This window comes from Lissotriton vulgaris, chromosome 4_1 (genome assembly GCF_964263255.1).
Source record: "Lissotriton vulgaris chromosome 4_1, aLisVul1.2, whole genome shotgun sequence".
Lineage (NCBI taxonomy): Eukaryota > Metazoa > Chordata > Amphibia > Caudata > Salamandridae > Lissotriton > Lissotriton vulgaris.
In genome coordinates, this window is record NC_141691.1 from 1,090,358,476 (window position 1) to 1,090,377,314 (window position 18,839).

At 44.9% G+C, this 18,839-nt stretch overlaps 1 protein-coding gene across 4 annotated transcripts in view; it reads left to right on the forward strand.

Annotated features, from left to right (window-relative positions):
• Positions 1-1,795: 1,795 nt before the first annotated feature.
• Positions 1,796-18,839, forward strand: part of CLPTM1L (CLPTM1 like) — a 2,174,700-nt gene continuing 2,157,656 nt past the window's right edge. Inside the window, exon 1 of one of the 4 annotated variants that reach the window (XM_086965311.1) lies at positions 1,796-2,056. In XM_086965311.1, coding sequence (XP_086821437.1) covers positions 1,895-2,056 — 162 coding nt within the window. In that variant the 5' untranslated portion in view covers positions 1,796-1,894. The remainder of the gene's footprint in view (positions 2,057-18,839) is intronic. The other 3 variants (XM_086965312.1, XM_086965310.1, XM_086965313.1) reach the window with 3 other exon arrangements.

An 18,839-nucleotide genomic window follows, 5' to 3' on the forward strand; every position in this document is an offset into this window, starting at 1 on the left:
ACCCATCATTGTCGACAGCGCCAAATCCCTTGGTGTCATACTAGACAAAAAACGTAATCTAATTCCCCACATCAATTCCATTGCGAAATCAGCTCGATACCAACTGCGCCTTCTTTGGGGAATCCGTCGCTTCTTCGCGGAGCGGGACCTTATAACCCTGGTGCAAGCACTGGTCCTCTCCAGACTTGACTACTGCAATTCTCTTCTTACTGGCCTCCCCAAATCCCACGTGTCCCCACTTAAGTCTGTTTCCACTCAGCAACTCGTTTCATTTATGGGGCCAAAAGAAGCGATCACATCACACCGATGTTATCTACCCTCCGCTGGCTTCCCTTGGAGGCTAGAGCTATCTACAAGACCGCTTGTATCACCCACAAAGCCCTGCACTCCTCTTCTCCTCTCTACTTGGCGAATAAACTGAAACTCTCTGGAGGTTCTAGACCTTCACGCAATGCGGAGAATCTACTGCTTGAACCTCCCACTTTCAAGAAGGAAAGAACGATGGCCCAATCATTTTCAGGCAACGCAGTGAGAATCTGGAACTCATTGCCGCCTCAGCTCCGGACCACAGCCTCCTCCCAGGCCTTTAAAAGGGACCTCAAAGCTCTCCTCCTCCAGAGACACCTCCAAAAGTAACTCTCTTCTGTCTGTAGGAAGATCTCCCACTACTGATAATTTCTACTTCTCATGTCCATGGAAGTGCCTTCCCAGTGTGTTCTTGCGGTTAGAGTGTTTGCCTATTATTGCAGTATTATCCATGTACTTGTGTTTGGTACCCTCTTGCAACTTGCACTCACCACTTTGCCCCTGTAACACACGGTTTGCTTCCTCTCACAGGTTTTTTACCTTTGAAACTTGCACAAGTGCTACTTTTGCCTACGTAATCGTTTGTTCTTGTGCTTGAGTGTGTAACATATACTGCAGTATTATACCACAAAATATACTCTATTTTCTCTTGTAGCCTGCACACTTGTCACTTTTCCCTCCTGAGCACTTTTTACTACCTCATGTATTTTTGGTAGCCCACATTTTTACTACCTCATGTATTTTGTCTGCTCACAAGTGTCACAATTACCTTGTCTACCTCATGTATTTTTGGTTTCTCACAATTTTTACTACCTCATGTATTCTTGGTTGCTCACAATTATCACTTTACCGTATGTAACATAACGAATGCCTCTGCAATCTGTTGCTCGTGTAACGTTCTCAGTTTGTATCTTTTCTGTTCCTATTGTGAAGCGCTCTGACACCTTCGGGTAAAGTCCGCGCTATATAAAATTGCATAAATAAAATAAAATAAATAAAATATGACTCATGAGCAAGTAAAAACGAAACAGTACTTGGCCGATAGTGACCCAATCGGGGAGCATAGGTTTGAGAGACTGCTGAAATAAACAGTAGCCAATGGGCGCAATCAGTGCTCTTAGCCAATTAGAGCCTTCGGTGTCTCAAGGGCTTCATATGATGTCAAAAACAAACCCCGGTTCCAATAATATCCTCACACTGGTCTGTTTGAATCTGATGGTGTCCCCGACAGAAAATCCATGAACTCCTGGGGTAAAACAGATTATTCAAATGTTACTTTAACATTAAAAGCAAATTTCATTGGTACAGTTCGTTTGCGGATACAATTTTTCCTGTTTTCATTTCGCCGTTTATGATATCGTGAACACGTGTCTTGTAAAACGTTCTAACAGCCTTGGACCAAGCCCGCTTTTTTAAACAAAAATGCACGCAAATAAAGTACTTTTAAGGCGGCATTCTATATCCTCGGCATCAGGCTTGTCCTTTCTCTCTGTCCATCACCTTGCTCTAGCAACGGAAGTTCCTCCCCTTACACCGGCTCTGGAAATCCTGCGGTGACACCGGCTGTAGTGCTAGTTTGCTTCAAGTCATGCTCAACAAGAGCTCCTTCACAACCCTTATCGTGGGGGTGTTCATCGTATACGTGCTCCACACCTGTTGGGTGATGTACGGCATCGTGTACACAAAGCCATGCGACCAGCAGAGCAGCAACTGCATTCTGCCCTACCTGAGCAGGAGGCCCAAGCTTCAGGTATGAGACGGGGTCAGTGGGTCACTCCCCTCGCTGCTGTTGTACCTCGGTATTGCTTATCGCCACTAATAGTTGTAGGTTTCTGATAATTTAATGGTTCGGATTTTTTAGCTGCACTTAACCAAATCATACCAATGCGCATTTTGTTTCCTGCCATATCTTTGTTTACGTTATGAGTGGTATATGGTGTTGCGATAGTGTTCTGTATGTAGTGTGTTAAAGAGTTTGAATTGATAATTGAGGTTCATGCATGGGCAGTGCAGTTGGATGCATGTTATTTTTGTTTGAAGAGGTACACATTGCTTTTTTAATTTAATGTCTGTGTGTGATTAGTGTGCGCTTGGTGTGCATAGGGAGGTGTGTGATATCTGAGGGAACTTTGCATTTCAGAGCATCTCTGAAGCTCTTAGAATGTTTGACGGAGCCATCCGGGGGTGATTGGGTTACACCAGTGGTTCCCAAACTTTTGACTCCTGAGGACCCCCATTGAGTCACCACTGGAAGCCGGGGACCCCCAAGCAATTTGTATGATTTACATTTCAAACATTAAAACAGTAATTCAAAAACAATAAATACACATGTGCACACAAAACAAATACTCAAATTACTAAGGATTTTTGTATTTTATATTGAAAGAATTTGCAAAAAACAGGAAGGTTAGTGCTGCATCTCCATAACTAACTTTTAAATGGTTGGTTTTATTTCTCAGTATGAGGCGCCTGCCAGGGCCAGACTGGAAACCCAAAGCAGCCCTGGCTAATGTTTTCAGATCAGTCCCCATACAGTGCACACCAAGTGCAGTGAGGGAGTCTGACCACTACAAAGGGTGCTTTGGGAGGCTCTCCCCCCAAGAAAATGTAGGAAACAATGGTGCATTCTACAACAAATGTATCATTATATATTGAATTGTATTAGCTTTTAAAGAATAGTTAATGAGGACCTTACTATGCACCAGGAAACAACAATCTTTGTTGTGGTTCTTCAATGATTCCCCTATTATCACCATCCAACAGTGACTCTCATCTCTCCATAGCATCTCTCATACCATTGAAGGATGTCAGAGCACCTTACAACACACACATATAGGGGCAGATTTACAAGCCCCTTGCGCCACGGGTGCGTCACAAAAAGTGACGCACCGTTGGCGCATTTTAGTGCCCCATATTTCCAAGGCAGGAAAAGCCACCCTGCGTGACTTTTCATGGTCTTGTAAATATGGCCCATTTGCACACAGCACTTTGCTTGAAAGGGGCATTCCATGGGTTTTGCTGTGGGTGTTCCCACACAACACCCATGAAACCAGACACATTTCCAAATTTACTATAATTCGTAAACCTGGAAAGGTGTCTGAATGCTATGCCTCCCCAGGGGAGGTGTAGGGAGGCGCAACGTGGAAAAATGAATTACTTTTTTCTCGTTTTTTCCTCTTTCTATGCGTGTTGCATTCTGCAGCACACATAGAAAGAGGATATCACCTCTGGTGATTGTTTATGTGCAGGAAGGTGTACCTTCCTGCACATAAACAATCAGTAAAACAATGACGTTTTGCAAGTTCTATGTGTTCTAATGCAGCACACTTAGAAGTTGAAAAACGCCATTGCTGATTGTTTATGTGCAGGAAGGGAACCCTTCTTGTATATAAACAATCTCCCCACGATGCAGGCATCCTTGCACCATGGTGCAAATGTGCCTGTGCAGGCTCATCGTGAGCAGTTTGTGCGCCAGCGCAGGGGGAAGTACAGAGATGCGACATATTGTTGTAAATATGTTGCATCCCTGTGCTTTGAAAGTGCTTCAGTGCGGCGCAGCCAAATGGCTTGCAGCACACACTGAGTCACTTTCCTTGTAAATCTGCCCCCTAGAGACAATGATTCATACGTGTAAGTCAGTGTATAGAACATGTTACGTAAGGCAAATGCGACTACAAGGTGTAGGATTCACATGTCATTCATACAGGTAGGCATTTTTAAAGACTGCTTGGTCTGGAGAAGCACAAAGTCAGGATTCAGAACATAACACAGTGGTTAGCATTGACTTTAACAATAAACATTTATTTCCACCCAAATAAACCTTTTTAGCAGCATCAGGATAATGAAAGACTTAAAAAAAAAAATGTTTCTAACTTGTACCATGCAGTTTGCAAGCAGCTCTTTGATGACAGTTTATAGGTCACTGTGCTAGATTACGATTATCACTTATGAACTGCACAGTAACGAAAGCATCTCTGTGACAAAAGCAGTAACCCAGTAACCTATGCACATAAAAAACTGTTTTTAAAATGCATGGTACATGTTCTTTGCAGTAGGCATATTAACCCTTTGTGCTACATTAGATAAGTTAAAGCTGCCACTTGACAAAACTCTCATCTCTCTCCAGCAGGTACATTATTCACTGATGTTATCTTGACACTTTTATTGTTGCTGGAAAACTGCTAAATCTACAAGGAACTTTGTGCTTTTAAAATTACTTTTAAACAAAGGAGGAACCGGAGTAGGACAATATTTAACGGGGTCCAGTGTACAAGTCCGACAACTAGTAACACAAGAGGGGTACAAAGTTCCCCGGGAGGAGTGAAAAGGTAGAGTGAGTGTACTAGGAAAAGCGAGAAGGGGGAATTCCACCAGCTGCTCTGCGTCCTGCCAGGGCGCTGCACGTGGGGGTAGGTTCCGACGGCCTGGACCGTGCGCCGCCGTAGGTACCATACCTATTCTGCCGGTCCCACGGGAGCAGTCTGCGGGGCACCTTAGGGAAACCCGTGGGGTCGCATTACCTCAGCAGGACCAATTGGCCTGCCCATCTATAAACCTACAAAACAAGGTTGTATACCACACTGTTATTTTTTCTTTTTTTGTGTAGTACTGATCACTGAGGTCCTGAAGAATTGCTATTAAGGCAAGAAACATGTTGACCTGACCTGAGGGTTGTGGATATTCTGCTTTAAATTTTTAGAAGCATATATCTCCTCTCCCACCCTTTTAATCAAGGGAGCCATCCCTGCTATTAAAGTACATTGTGGAGTGACTCACCTTTTTTAATTCACTTTCACTTCACGACTACACTTCCCCCGCCCTCTCACACATTCATGCACCATATGGCTGGAACAAAAGATCTCCGATAAAGAGCCCCGGTTTCGGGAGCCCGTCAGACATTGCAGCGCCAGTCTGACGAGGAGCAGAACCCATATGATGAAGCATGACACCTAGTTTACTGGGTGTGTGAGGGTTTTAGTTCCAACTAGGGAATTCCCCCTTCTCGCTTTTCCTAGTACACTCACTCTGCCTTTTCACTCCTCCCGGGGAACTTTGTACCCCTCTTGTGTTACTTTTAAAAATTACTGCCTGAGGACCCCCTGGGAATGTGTCACAGACCCCTGTGGGTCCGCGGACCACAGTTTGGGAAACACTGGGTTACACTACAGTCTACTGCTGAAGCACAGAAACTAGCTTGTCTAGCGTAAGTGGCTACGCATTAAGAAAGGTGCCAGGGTTTCCAACGGAGAACATGTATTTTTCAAAGCCCAAGAAGGTCGAAGAAGCGTAGTGTAAAACAGATTGAATTACTAAAAGATCTGTTATCAGCTTTTAGGCCAAAAGTTCAATGCACACTCTATTGTTAGAAAACATGTGCACAGTTATCATAATTACTTTATCTTTCGCTGCAGCACTGTAGTATGTACAGTGCTGCGTAAATACTTTTTCACAAACCAATATTATACAAAATAAAAAAACTTAAAGGACGGGTTAATAAGCAGTTTAAAGGCTGGCGGTCGATATAAAAAGGAGAGAACACAACACGCGTTTCGGCGTTAAAACCTTTGTCATGTGAAACTGTCTCAACTTTCTCTAAAAAGGTACAGAAAATAAACACAATCAACTTTTAAAACAAACTTAGCTACAACACATTTCTGACCTGATCCTATGTTTCTCCTTTAAGTTTTTTAATTTTGTATAATATTGGTTTGTGTATGTTTGTGAAAAACAACTTGTGCGTCTTGACATTTATATGCAAAAAGAATTATAAAAAAATAAATATATATTTGCTATATGTGATGAAATTATAAAGTATATACAACTGAATAAAGATAAATAATTTCATATCAAAAGAACAAGTGTTTTTAGTAATTCTATGAGTAAACAATTTTAATGTGCACTGTGTTCATATAAATTAAGGCCTGATTTTTTCCATTGTAAAAGTAATATATATCTTGTGTTTAGCTTGTTGTTTACCCCAGCTTAGAGTTTAGTTAACACAATGGTCCCCAAAATGACTCCCAGTTATATGAAAGTCTTATGAATAAAATTGAAGCATGGTATCTGTAGTTAAAATACAGAAAAGAAAATCAAAACTTTGACAAAAACGGGGCAGAGAGAATCTAGTTTGATTAGTTTACGCTAAAAATCCTATGTCAATATTTCATACCATGAATATTAAGAACCGTGTTGACAAAAATAATCTTCCGGTTAGAACGTTTGGCAGTAAATATATTTTATTTTGAGTTCAGATGTAGGAAGCAAGTAGTTGTAGCTGCCGGGTGTATCCACTAGCAAGCCAACTGCTACACAAACAAAACCACTGCACTACGCACACATTCCACACTCCATGCATGTACATTTTACACAGATTCCAATTACCCATTATGCTCAGCAATATGCCAAACCAGGAATTCCCTACTCTACACACAAGAAAATAGTAGTCTAAAACTGTACAACTAAAAGCTAACTCAACACATAATCCGTATACTTAAATGGCTTACTGCATTTTCTTTCCCATTTTTGAACGGTACACCATTTGGGATACTTTGTGCCTTACCAACATACCGCGCAGCATCTTCTCTGGTCTCAAGACTTTTTCATAGGCACTCTGCATGTCATTGCCCAAACCCAGCTCCTTGTGTCTAACATCCAAAAGTACATCCTTGTGCGCACTGTTAACCACTCCATCAGATGCCGCACACACGCCTTTGCCCCCATTAAAGCAGTAATCTTCCTAAATTCAACAAATGCCTATCCTGGACTAAGAGAGCTGTCATCAAACCTCCATAATTTTTTTGGGGGGCTGAGACCACTTTGTGCTCCCTTTGGCAGCCGTACCCAGCTTATTAATACTCCCACATGCACTGTAGGTAAATCTTTACCCTTGTCTCAATGTTTTCCAAAGATTTGCTTCTTCATGATCTCATGGTACCACTTCATTTCCACATCTTCTGGGAATTTCATTTCTTGGTATTGAATAAGGCACCAACTCGGTTTTCAGCTTCTATCTCTGAATGAATTAAAATGGTGATTTGCACATGCCAGGGGGTCACAGTGAATGATAACACGGTCACCTGCATTGCTTTTCTCGAACACAACCTTCACTTGAGTGCTAATTGTACTGATTCCTTAACTATCCTATTGAAACACTCAATTTGTCCATTAGCCTCTGGATGGTGTAAAGCCACACTTGTGTGTTTAATGGCTCTCGGGGGCTGTCCTGCTTTGCACTCCCAAAACAGCACTCTCACACAGAGAAGTGGAGAAGTGTGGCTCAATGGTTAGAGCGGCAGACCCTGATGCAGAGGTCTAGCCCGGGACCAGGGTTCAATTCCCCGCCTCGGCGGGTCTTGGGCTCAAAATTCCACGGACCTGATAATTCTCGCCTCGGTGCCTATTCCAATCATGGAGTCCCACTCTGCAACTCTGGGCAATAGCTTGCTTAATCTCCACAACGGCCCCCACAACGCTAAGGATGCCTGGCCTCCACCTTGGGGGTGCCCAGGAGTGGACGCCTCACAGGGAAAGCCAGGATGGGTTCCACAGCGGTATTCGTTCAAGCGCCTTGAGACCCTTGCGGGTGAGTAGTGCGCTATACAAGTATCAATTTATTTTTTACACGGAGGCACAAACATGGCAAAGCAAGAAAACTCCTGGAAAGGGGTTTGACTCTCATAATATGAGACACATCAAAAGACAGTTTTCAGAATAAAGTGTGGGGTTTTATTTGTTCAACACTCTAACAGAAAGGCTTTCCCAGATGTCAAATGAAACAACGTGTGTGTATGTCTGTGTAGATATATATTGTCAGGGGTAGTAAGCGCTATATAAATGCAATTGCAATATTATAAATATGAATATAATATAATGCAATAATACCACACAAGTGAAATGCAACTGTTAAATGCATAGGATAAAAATAAAAGCAGATAATGATAATACTGGCTGTCCACTGCAAGAAATAGGCACTGTTAAATGCAAGCAATCAGACAAAAGGAATAAAGAGAAAGCATGAAAAGATATATACACAGAATACATCAGATGATTATGACCATTGGAGACTTGAATGTGCACACAGACGCACACACACACATCACAATACCAATAATCAGAGAAAATACATCATCGGCTGCAATAACTTCATCTTAGCCTACACTAGACTAGGGGATTCACAGCCGGGGTCAAGAGACTCCGCAAGTAGGGAACTGCCACACTGAATAAGACATGCCTGCCCCTTCAGGTCAGAACACAATCCCACTTTCCAAGTCCAGAAACCCCAGTTTTATGATTTCAATGTACTAGAAGTTTCTGAGGAAACCACCTCTGGGCCAAGGGAACTTACTGGAGTTGGCTGATCTCCCACAAGCATTCCAAAGGCAAAGGAGTTTCCACATATTCTTCGGCGCGCCCACATGTTCCGCCCCTTATATTAGTGAAGGTTGAGAAAATAGGAAACATCTAAAAAAAGTACAGAAAACAATCTTAAATGTGAATAACACAAATAACATGAGTAACCTGGGGGCCTGCTTGTGTGTGCAAAGTTCAAGCTAGACAGTAAGAATTTAAGATGACATGAGGGCATGTCACGGTCAATAGTAAAAACTTCATAAAACATCCCAATGTACAACATAATGCACCTTTGTGCACCACTGCCTATTTTATCACATGCTTCATTTACCAATGTACAACATATAGCACATTTGAGCACTACTGCATACAAGACTAAACTCTGCGAAAGAGAAGTACATTCCATACCTTTCTCTCTCTCATGCTTTCAAACGTACATCCCACACGCTCTGTTCCTGGCAAGGCTGTAAAAAGCAAACATTCTCACTCTGAAGCTACAAGGAGACATGAAATGCAGTTGCAAAGTGGATTAAAACACATACAATCAATTAAAACAATGGTAGTCAAAGGTCACCAAGTGATCCCAGTACATGGGAGTGCCTCTGGCACTACAGGGACAAACATTGCGTTTTAGCCGGCTTGAATTGTGTACCCTTATCTATTACTAGTTTTTCTGGTATGCCTCTGCGGCAAAAACATCTTCCAAAAAATGTATGTCCACTACCCTCAATTTCAATGCCCACCGTTCACACCTCTGGCCATTTTGAAAAGTAATCAGTTCACAGTAATACACATGAATCTTTCTTGGATAAAATGGGCCATGGGCCCATTACTCCAAAGTCCTTCTGAACAACTGGAGCACTATGCACCTGTGCAGATTTCCACTTACTTGGCATTATCTCTCCCACTTTTCAATTGTCCCATCTATCTCAGTATGAAAATTAAGTTGTGCTGTTCTTGAATGATCTAGAATTGAGCAATATACAAAGGATAGTAGGCTACTGAGTCAAAGAGCTGGGAATCAATTTATTTGGAATGTAATGCCCTCACACACCCAGTTGGGTGTCATGCTTCATCACCGGGCTGCTCCTCGTCTGGCCAGCGTTGCAATGCCTGACAGGCTCCCAATAAGGGGTACTTTGGCGGAGATCTTTTTACAAATAGCCGTTTGGTGCAGTGGGGGTGAGAGATTTAGTGAGTGTAGATGAATAAGTGGTGTGCGATGTTTATGTGAGTTAAAACAGGATTGGGAGTACCAGCAAAAATAACTTTGTTTGTGGGGTCTCCTACTCTTATTAAAATAAAGAGGAAAGGCGCAATGCTAAGTTAATGTCTTAGGCGTGGCGCTCTTCCACGTGATTGGTCAACATGTTTCTTCACAATTCTACAAGTCTAGAGGCAATTCGTCAGGATCTAAAGTAAAAAAAAAACTATCTACAATAAGGTGGACTGGAAAATAATAATGAATTCATGTTTGGGATTTAAGCCACCATGACATACTCTGTCTAATGGCTGTCAGTACTGGTTCTACCTTTTATGGAGAGAAGATCACATATTAATGTATGATGTCAAAGAAATATCACAAGTATCAAACACTACTGTCCTATTCCCTGTGTCTAAATCACAGCACACAGTGGTGAGGTGTTACAGGCATAGTAATACCAGGTGCCAAATATTGAAGTGGTCGCGTTATTGCTCATGTGTGTAGTGACCAAATTTGTGTATTAACAACCAAAAACTGCAGAAAGAGCACAAGACTCACCCTAATTGAATTGGGATATACTACTGCTTCATCAATCCCCGGCAGGTCAATATATGAGGCACTTCCCCATATACACAGGGGTATGCAGATAAAAAGGAACAGTTAAAAGCTGCCAGGTTGCGGAATTAATAGCGTTTTAATTGAATAAACTAGAGGATTAGACATGTGGGCCTCCTTAAAACATATGCTGACATGGTCCCACATCACGCTATCTTGCACATAGAGAAGTGCACATCATTCAGTGGTAGTTCATTAACATTGCCCACAGCATTAAAAAGTGATCCCAGCTATATTGGAACTACACAAGTTTCATATTTGTTACTGAAGTTGGGCTATAGAAACAAAAAAAGCAGAGGAGGTAACGAAATGTCCACCTAGTTGGATGTTTTAAACAGGCTGGGAACCCTTTAACAGGGGTTGGAGTGCAGAACATCAACAGACCATAAAGGTTGACACAGTATTCACGTTTGCATAGTACGCAATGTGTCCAAGGACCTACCCACTGCTGCCGGGACCGGGAAGTAAGGTGTAGTGAAAAGGCCTGGTTTAAATACCCATTGCTCCTCCTCGTTAACTCCTGATTGCTCCCAGCTGCTGCTGGACTGTTCGCGTGAGTGAGGACAGCCATTGTGCTGTTCTCTATACTGCGGGCGCCATCTTGGAGTGGGTACCCTAACATGAAGAGCTTTCAGTTTCTACATCTAAAGGCTATGGAAACAACCCAGATCAGGTACAGGGTTTTGGAGGTTGTGGAATTAATAAAATAATCGACCGCCCGGGCTTGCGCCTTATTGAGCTGACGTGAGGCTACTGAAGCTATATATTGTTCTGCCCCGCACTATGTGAAATGCAGATTGGAGAGTAACCTAATAAGTTATATGTCGAGGTTATAAGGGTAATCTTAGTTGGCAACCATCGTGAGTTTGGTGTGTTCTCCGCTCATGGTAAAGAGAAGAAAAGGAGGATGGGGGCCATTTTTCTTCTCTTTACCATCTACATATATTATATGCATTTCAGATAGTGCGTGGCAGAACAATATATATCTTCAGTAGCCTCACGTCCTCAACCCTGTACTTGATCGAGGTTGTTTCCATAGCCTTTTCAGATGTAGAAACTGAAGGTTGGTTATGTTGGGGTACTCACTCCAAGATGGCGCCCGCAGTTTACAGAACAGCACAATGGCTGTCCTCACTCATGCGAGCGGTCCAGCAGCAGCTGGTAGCAATCAAGAGTTACAGAGCAGGAGCAGCGGGTGTTTAAACCAGGCTTTTTCACTACACCTTACCTCCCGGCAGCAGTGGGTAGGTCCTTGGACACATTGCGTACTACACAAACGTGAGTACTATGTTAACCTTTATGTTCTGTTGTTGATCTTCACTCCCAACCCCTGGTAAAGGGTTCCCAGCCAGTTAAAAACATATAAAACATTCAACTAGGTGGACATTTCCCTACCTCCTCTCCCTTTTTAGGTCTTGCTGAGCCAGCGCACGCGCTGCTCTGCGAGAAATTGAGTAAACAGGCTTTAAAAAGTGCTACCAGAGGCTTTTGCTGGCCTCAAGCTTGCGTGCATGTGTGTGTGCACGTGCGCAGCCGCCATGTGGGTTTCGGTCAAGGCTCATTAAGCCTTGCGTGCCTCTCTCCGCGCTTCAATTTCCTCCCCCACCACAGATTGCATCACTCTGCTTGCCTCCACTCCCCCTCCACCCCCGCCCCTCTATCCTGCAGCAGGCGCGCACGGCCAATGCTTGTTAATAAGAGCCCCCTGATAATATTAAAAACGTGTTTTTTAAATAGTATTCTATTTGTTTGTGTGCCTTTTCTACGTGTTTTCATCAACTGATGTTACTATTACCGCGGTTAACGGTGCTTAATTTATCGACCTCGGGAGGATGGAAGTATCGGTCTACCATGCGTTATTCCAGCTGGGGATCTTTTGACGATAAAAGGTGTTAGCGCCAGCCCTTTGCTCACTGAGCCATGGGAATGACATCCGAGCTCTCCCGGGATCTGATCACATGGACCGCAGCAGGTTCGAGGGAGCTCCACCTTTCACCAAAGCTCTCCTTTACTAAGAGGGAACGCAAGGTCTCCCTGCGCCCGGGCCTTGCCCCTCTCCCTGTCTGCAAGAATCGGGGGTCACAAATGCAATTTACCGTACCCAGGGGGCCGAAGGCACCGGGCCTCTTTTTCTCTTCAGTCTCTCAAGAATTGAACCGGGGGCCTGCGTCTCTGCCAGGCCTTAATTGAGTTGAGTGATGAGCAGAGGCTGCAAGCACCTGCTTCCTGTCACTGCATTTCATCACGGTAAATTTTACCAGAAGCTCCTCCCCCACCACATATTGCGTCACTCTGCTGGCTTCCGCCCCCCCCCCCCTCCCTGCCTCTCTATACTGCAGCAGGTGCGCGCAGCCAATGCTTGTTAATAAGAACCCCCTGATAATATTAAAAACTTGATTTTTTTAAATAGCATTTTATTTGTTTGTGTGCCTTTTCTACGGGTTTTCATCAACTGGTGTTACTATCACCGCAGTTAACAGTGCTTAATTTACCGACCTCGGGAGGATGGAAGTATCGATCTACCACGCATGTTCCCAGCTGGGGATCTTTTGCCGATAACAGGTGTTATCGCTGGCCATTTGCTCACTGAGCCATGGAAATGACATCCGAGCTCTCCCCGTGATCTGATCACATGGACCGCAGCAGGTTCGAGGGAGCTCCACCTTTCACCAAAGCTCTCCTTTACTAGGGAATGCGAGGTCTCCCGGCGCCCGGGCCTTGCCTCTCTGCAAGAATCGGGGTCACAAATGCAAGGGGGCCGATGGCACCAGGCCTCTGTTTCTCTTTAGTCTCTCAATAATTGAACCCGGGGCCTGTGTCTCTGCCAGGCCCTAATTGAGATGAGTGATGAGTAGAGGCTGCAAGCACCTGCTTCCTGTCGCTGCATTTCATCACAGGAAATTTTACCAGAAGCTGGTGAAAAGCTGCACCAACTGCCCCCAGCCGCCCCCCTAGTCGAGACCTCCTCCCCTTTAGTGTACAGTGCACCGTTCTTATTTTGACCTCAAACCAGGAAGGGCGAATTTATTAAAAATCTTCAGTCATTTGTTGAGGAAACAAATATTTTAGATTACTTTTTTTTTTGCCTTTATGAGTAATTATTATTATTATTCTTATTATTCTGAGTTTTGTATAGCGCCTGGTTACCAATAGGCATCCCCGCGCTTATCAGAACATAACACTACTAAAAGAATGCAAAAATTAAACAGAGAACAAAAAAGTTTTTAAAAGTTTACGGAACCTAAGAAGACTGGCTTCGGAGCGCAGTTGTAAGGGCAGTGAGTTCCACAAGGAGGCCACATTTATTGAAAACCTTCTGCCACCAGTTCTTGCCTTTTTCACCCTGCCAACCTGAAGGAGATGTTGGTGGTCAGAGCGAAGGGAGCGAGAGGCCTTATAGGGCTGGACCATCTCCTCCAGAATAGGTGGACCCACCCCGTGCAGAACTTTGTGGGCGATGCAGAGTGACTTGAATTTCACCCTGTCCCTCACAGGGAGCCAGTGCAGTGCCCTCAACGCCGGGCGGGCAGATTGACGCCTAGGGAGACCCGTCAAAAGCCTGGCAGCCGCGTTCTGCACTTGCTGCAGTCTATTCAGGGTAGATTCGGGTGCGCCCAGGAATAGCGCATTGCTGAAATCCAGCCGCGAGATGATAAGTCCCTGGATGAGAAGCCTACGAGTGGCCACTGGGAGCAGGGGCAGAATCTTCTGGGCTGAGCGGAGCAGGCCAAAGCACACGCCAGCAGTCTTTTTGGCATGGGTTTTAAATGATAGGTCCTGCTCCAGCCATACCCCCAAGCTCTTGATCTCCTGCTTGGGGGGGGGGGGGGCATCTGTCCCAAACAGTCTGGCCAGCTGCTGGGGGGCAAAGATGGAGAGGAGTTCCCCAGCAGCATCGTACAGCAAGTAGGCTTGTTGTTTCTGTGTTACTGTCACATAGTGCCTTTTCATTTTTACTGATGATTAAATCTATGTTTAGGGTTGAATATATGATGAAAACAAATGTCAAAGAATAACAAAGCCCCCCCAAATGTTTATTTAGATATATATATTTTTTTTAACAGAGATCATTAATAGAGCATTTGACCCTGTTTGTGACGATAGATCTCACAAAATGTACTAAAATTAGGTACCCTATGTAGGAAGGTGGATACCTGACTATGGTTACCCCAGATTTTTTTGCCTAGTGTTTAGCTGGTTTTCGACTTAGTTGGCCTGGGATCCTGTTAATCAGGGCCCCAGGCTATCTGCTCTCACTGTAAAATGGACTCCATGTACTTTAGGTACATCTCCAATTGGATATTGGGTCACCTTATGAGCCCCTGTATAGTGTACCATAGGTATCCAGGGCAGAGGTGCATCCAAGGCCTACCAGGGGTTGCAGCATGAATTATGCCACCCCTGGCTGGCCATCCAAATTGACACAACTGGCTGATCCCTCAGCTGGGGCACGGTGGTGTAATCACCCTTTGCTTTAGATATAGTATACCTATATCTAACCTTATATATAGACACATATGCACCTATAAGTCACTCCTATGGCAGGCCTTAACAATCCTGAAGGCAGAGTGCTTGGCTTTATGTGAGATGGTGCTCTAGCATGAGCTGAGCCTGTCTGCAGCTTTCGGACCCATGTCCTTATAGCTGTTCTATGATATAGCCATACCATATACTCTTAAGTGCATTATAATCCTTGCGGTTAAATGCTAACTCTGGTTTGGCTTTATCAAAACATGTCGTGTAAGGTGTCATACGCTTTGGAATACTACCCCCTCGCCAGTTCTAGCGACGGGGGTAGCATTCCACCCTTCTAGAGGGAGAAGACATGTTGTTCCTGTTAATCCCGGTTAAAGTTAACCAGAGCCTCAGCATCACAAAATGGATGCTGCTGCCACAGACACAAGTCTGACCTCCTGCTGCTGGGAGTCTTTCCAGCGAGGGAGGCTTGGACAATAGGTTTCCTGTCTTGGGAGGTGCTAGCACCACCCCAGACAGGCCATAGTGTATTGGGGCAGGGAGGGCTGAATGAACTGAGACACTGCCTGGGGCACACAAGGTGTCCCATGCATAGCCCGGTTCAAACCAGCTGCTGGGGCACTCCAGCCCCAGCTCTGGCGTGAAACTGGACAAAACGAAAGGGGTGTAACCACCCCCTTCCCTGGTCCCACCCATAGGAGGGACCTAGCAGGTAATCCAGCCCCTCAGATTGGTATATAGGTAGGAGCTGAGTCAAGAGACTTTAGATTTATCCTGAACTGAAACTTTAAACAAAACTCTGGATCTTCGACATTCTACTGAGCATAGAAGACTGAAGAATCTCCCTTGTGGTCAAGGAGTGACCACCCTGTGCTAACAGGCACCATCCAGCGATCTGTGGTTTGCTTTGTCGACGCTCCCGCCGGAGCCCGACCACAGAGCCTGACAAGAACCAGACTTCCAGACTTCCCAGAGCCCGATCCACAGCCACAGCAAAGCTGAGACCCGTGGAGGCGACGAGAGACATGGGACTGGCCATCTTGGAAAACCTGAACTTTGCTACTTGTGCAGCTCCCGAGGCACCCTTGAAGCTGTGCATTGGGGATTGAGAAGCCCCAGCCCCGAGCACCTTCTGCACCGACACACAGCCCTCCACACTCCACGAGTGTCGCGTAGGGCCTGCTAGTGTTTTTGTGCGGTCACTTGCCCGTTGGCTAGTGGCCTCTGTGACGACGAACCTACGAATTTACACCACTAGCCTGGTTGCTCCAGGCTGGCCCTTGCTTCCCTGAAAAGGAGAAGCCCATCAGACCTTGCTGGTCTGATTAAGAAGCCATCTTCGAGTCCTGCGTGGGGTGCCTTTGCCATTGCCAAGGCTTGTTGACTCCAATCCAGAAGCCGACTCCTCCGATGGCGAGATCTTTCGTGGGACAGTCTGTGCCCAGCTCCTGGTCATCGTCGACACCTCCTGGTCCACGTGGCTGCAGAGACCAGCTTCACGACACCACCTGATTGCTTCGCGACATCGCCTGGTTCCTTCCTGGTTTCTTCCTGGTCACTGGCTAGTGACCCAGACTCTGTCCCTTCTGCTTTCAGGTACTCTTCATCCTCGATCCACCCGGACACTTCCCTCCTGGTCGCCTGCAGTATCTTTCTTCAAGGCTCCATAGGATCCAGCGACGAAACCAACACACTTTGACACCTATGCACCCGCTTCCTGTGGGTGAGGTAACGCGAGTACTCCGGTGCTCCTGTGGGTATTGACTATCCTAGTGTCCTAGTTTTCAGTAGCTTTCTCCTAGTCCATCCGTAAGTGTCCTAAAAGAACTAGTTTCCATTTCTTTTGTTCCCATTATAACTCTATGGTAACTCGCGTGTGTGTTAAGACACTGCACACACCTCCCGTGGGCTTCCTGCTTCCTATTTTTTGGTAGTACAGCGTAGCCCCAGCGATGCTCTAGGCCTATCCTTTGTTCGTGACGTGGTTCTTATACCACTATTTTAGTACATGGTTTGACGTGCCCCTAGGGCTCCACTGTATTTCGTGCAACTTGTTGTATGATAATTAAGTATCTTGTTATGTGCTTGTGCCTCTGACCTCATAAAGAGTTCAGAGGGGTTGTGTTAGTAATAAATACATATATATTTTATATATAACCTGTGCGGTGTCCTTTCATTTGGTATAAAGGGGTTACATATGGTAAAACAGCTTGCTTCACATGCCCTCTTGAGTTTAGCCTAAGACTGCTTTGTCCATGCTACCACTAGGATAGCTGGTCTATAAGGTTGACTTTACAACTATCACCATAAGGGTTGTTTGGACTGATACAGGGTGCCCACTAGAATAGTGGACATCGCATATCAGGCCAACTTCTCACATCCTAGATTGCACATTTGAGTTTAACAAGCTGTCTTTAATACCGTTCAGGAAGGCGAACTGTCCACTGGTCACAGCAACGTGAAAGACACTCTTTCTAAGCTCACTACAACAGCAGTAGCAGCAACGATCCTAACTTAATTGTCAAACATCGTGCACTATTAGAATATGCTACCCCAAGAGTATGCGGTAAGATTGCAAAAGAAGATTTTTGCAGATTTCACATGCTCAACAAATCTCGCACTAAGTTTGAAAACCTTGCAAAACTTTTATTGTGTGTGCATTACCGTGGTGACTGCAGTAGGGCTGTTATGCTGGCTTAAGACGTTATTCTAAAATAGATGCTGATCAGTTGATTGTGTAAAAAAAATTATTTGTGATCAAATAAACATTCAGTGTAGCCTATTGTTTTCATGTAGCTAACGTCAGGCAGCTGAGTTAAAAAGAAAACATCTTGCAGCTAATACACAAGATACAAAAACTATTTAAAGCAATCAAAACATTTTAAAGTGACATGGCGGATAAGATGCCATTGAGCTGAGCTAATCTTGTTATGCACCTGCTTGATGTTTTCTGAGGCATCATGGTTTTTGTGTGTGTGTGGTTGGTATTTCTGTTACATTTTGCATTGTGTTTCTAAGCAGCAGGGAAAGTGTATAGTGTGGTCTGCAAGTTTATACATAAGTATTTCACCCTTGAGATTCAACATACCCTGTATTTCTGCAGCTGCTTATTTAGGGGCCTTCCTCATGGCTGTCTTTTATTCACGCCTTGGACGTTGCTTGGCCTTTCTCTTTCTACCTGCCAGGGTTGCAGCATGGTCTTCTCTGCGTCGCTGCTTACCTATTCACTAGCCATCCTCCTCTGTCTGATGCATAGACCACCATATCTGCTGCTGCTAGATGACCAGGGCAACCTCCTGGGCTGCAACCTAGTCCACCTCGGGGCTGCTATCTGGTCCCTCGTGTGGCCTGCTACAAGCTTCTTCTATGGCTTCTGCCACCTCATCCCTGCCCTTTTTATTCTCTGCAATGGCACCGCCCTAGGCTGCCACTTGGTCTTTCATGGGCTGCTTGGTCCCACAGAAGACGGCCACATGGTTTGTCCACCGACTTAGATCTAAGTTTTCCCTAAAATTCTACATGTTCTACCACAAAGTCCCTGCCACGGGAGTTGTTAATTGGTCTCCACTCCAGGGATGCGCCTTGCTCCAAGGTGGTTACTTGACTGCTGGACACAGACTAGTGTGCCTCAACTTGGTCATCGGCCAACCACTTGCCCCTACTCTAGTTTATATGATTCCTTGCAGCGTGAGCTTCGCTGATCATCCAGTGAAAAAGTTCAAACATTTTGGAGACTATGCTACCCACCTGCCGCCTTCACCCAATTAAGCAGAAAGGGATATGGACTTCAGTGGATGGTAGGCATGGGCAGCAGCAGCTAAGCATGGCTCACCCTTTGGCCTCCCTGGCACTGCCCTCGCTACCCCTAGTCTCCAGGGCCACAAGGACT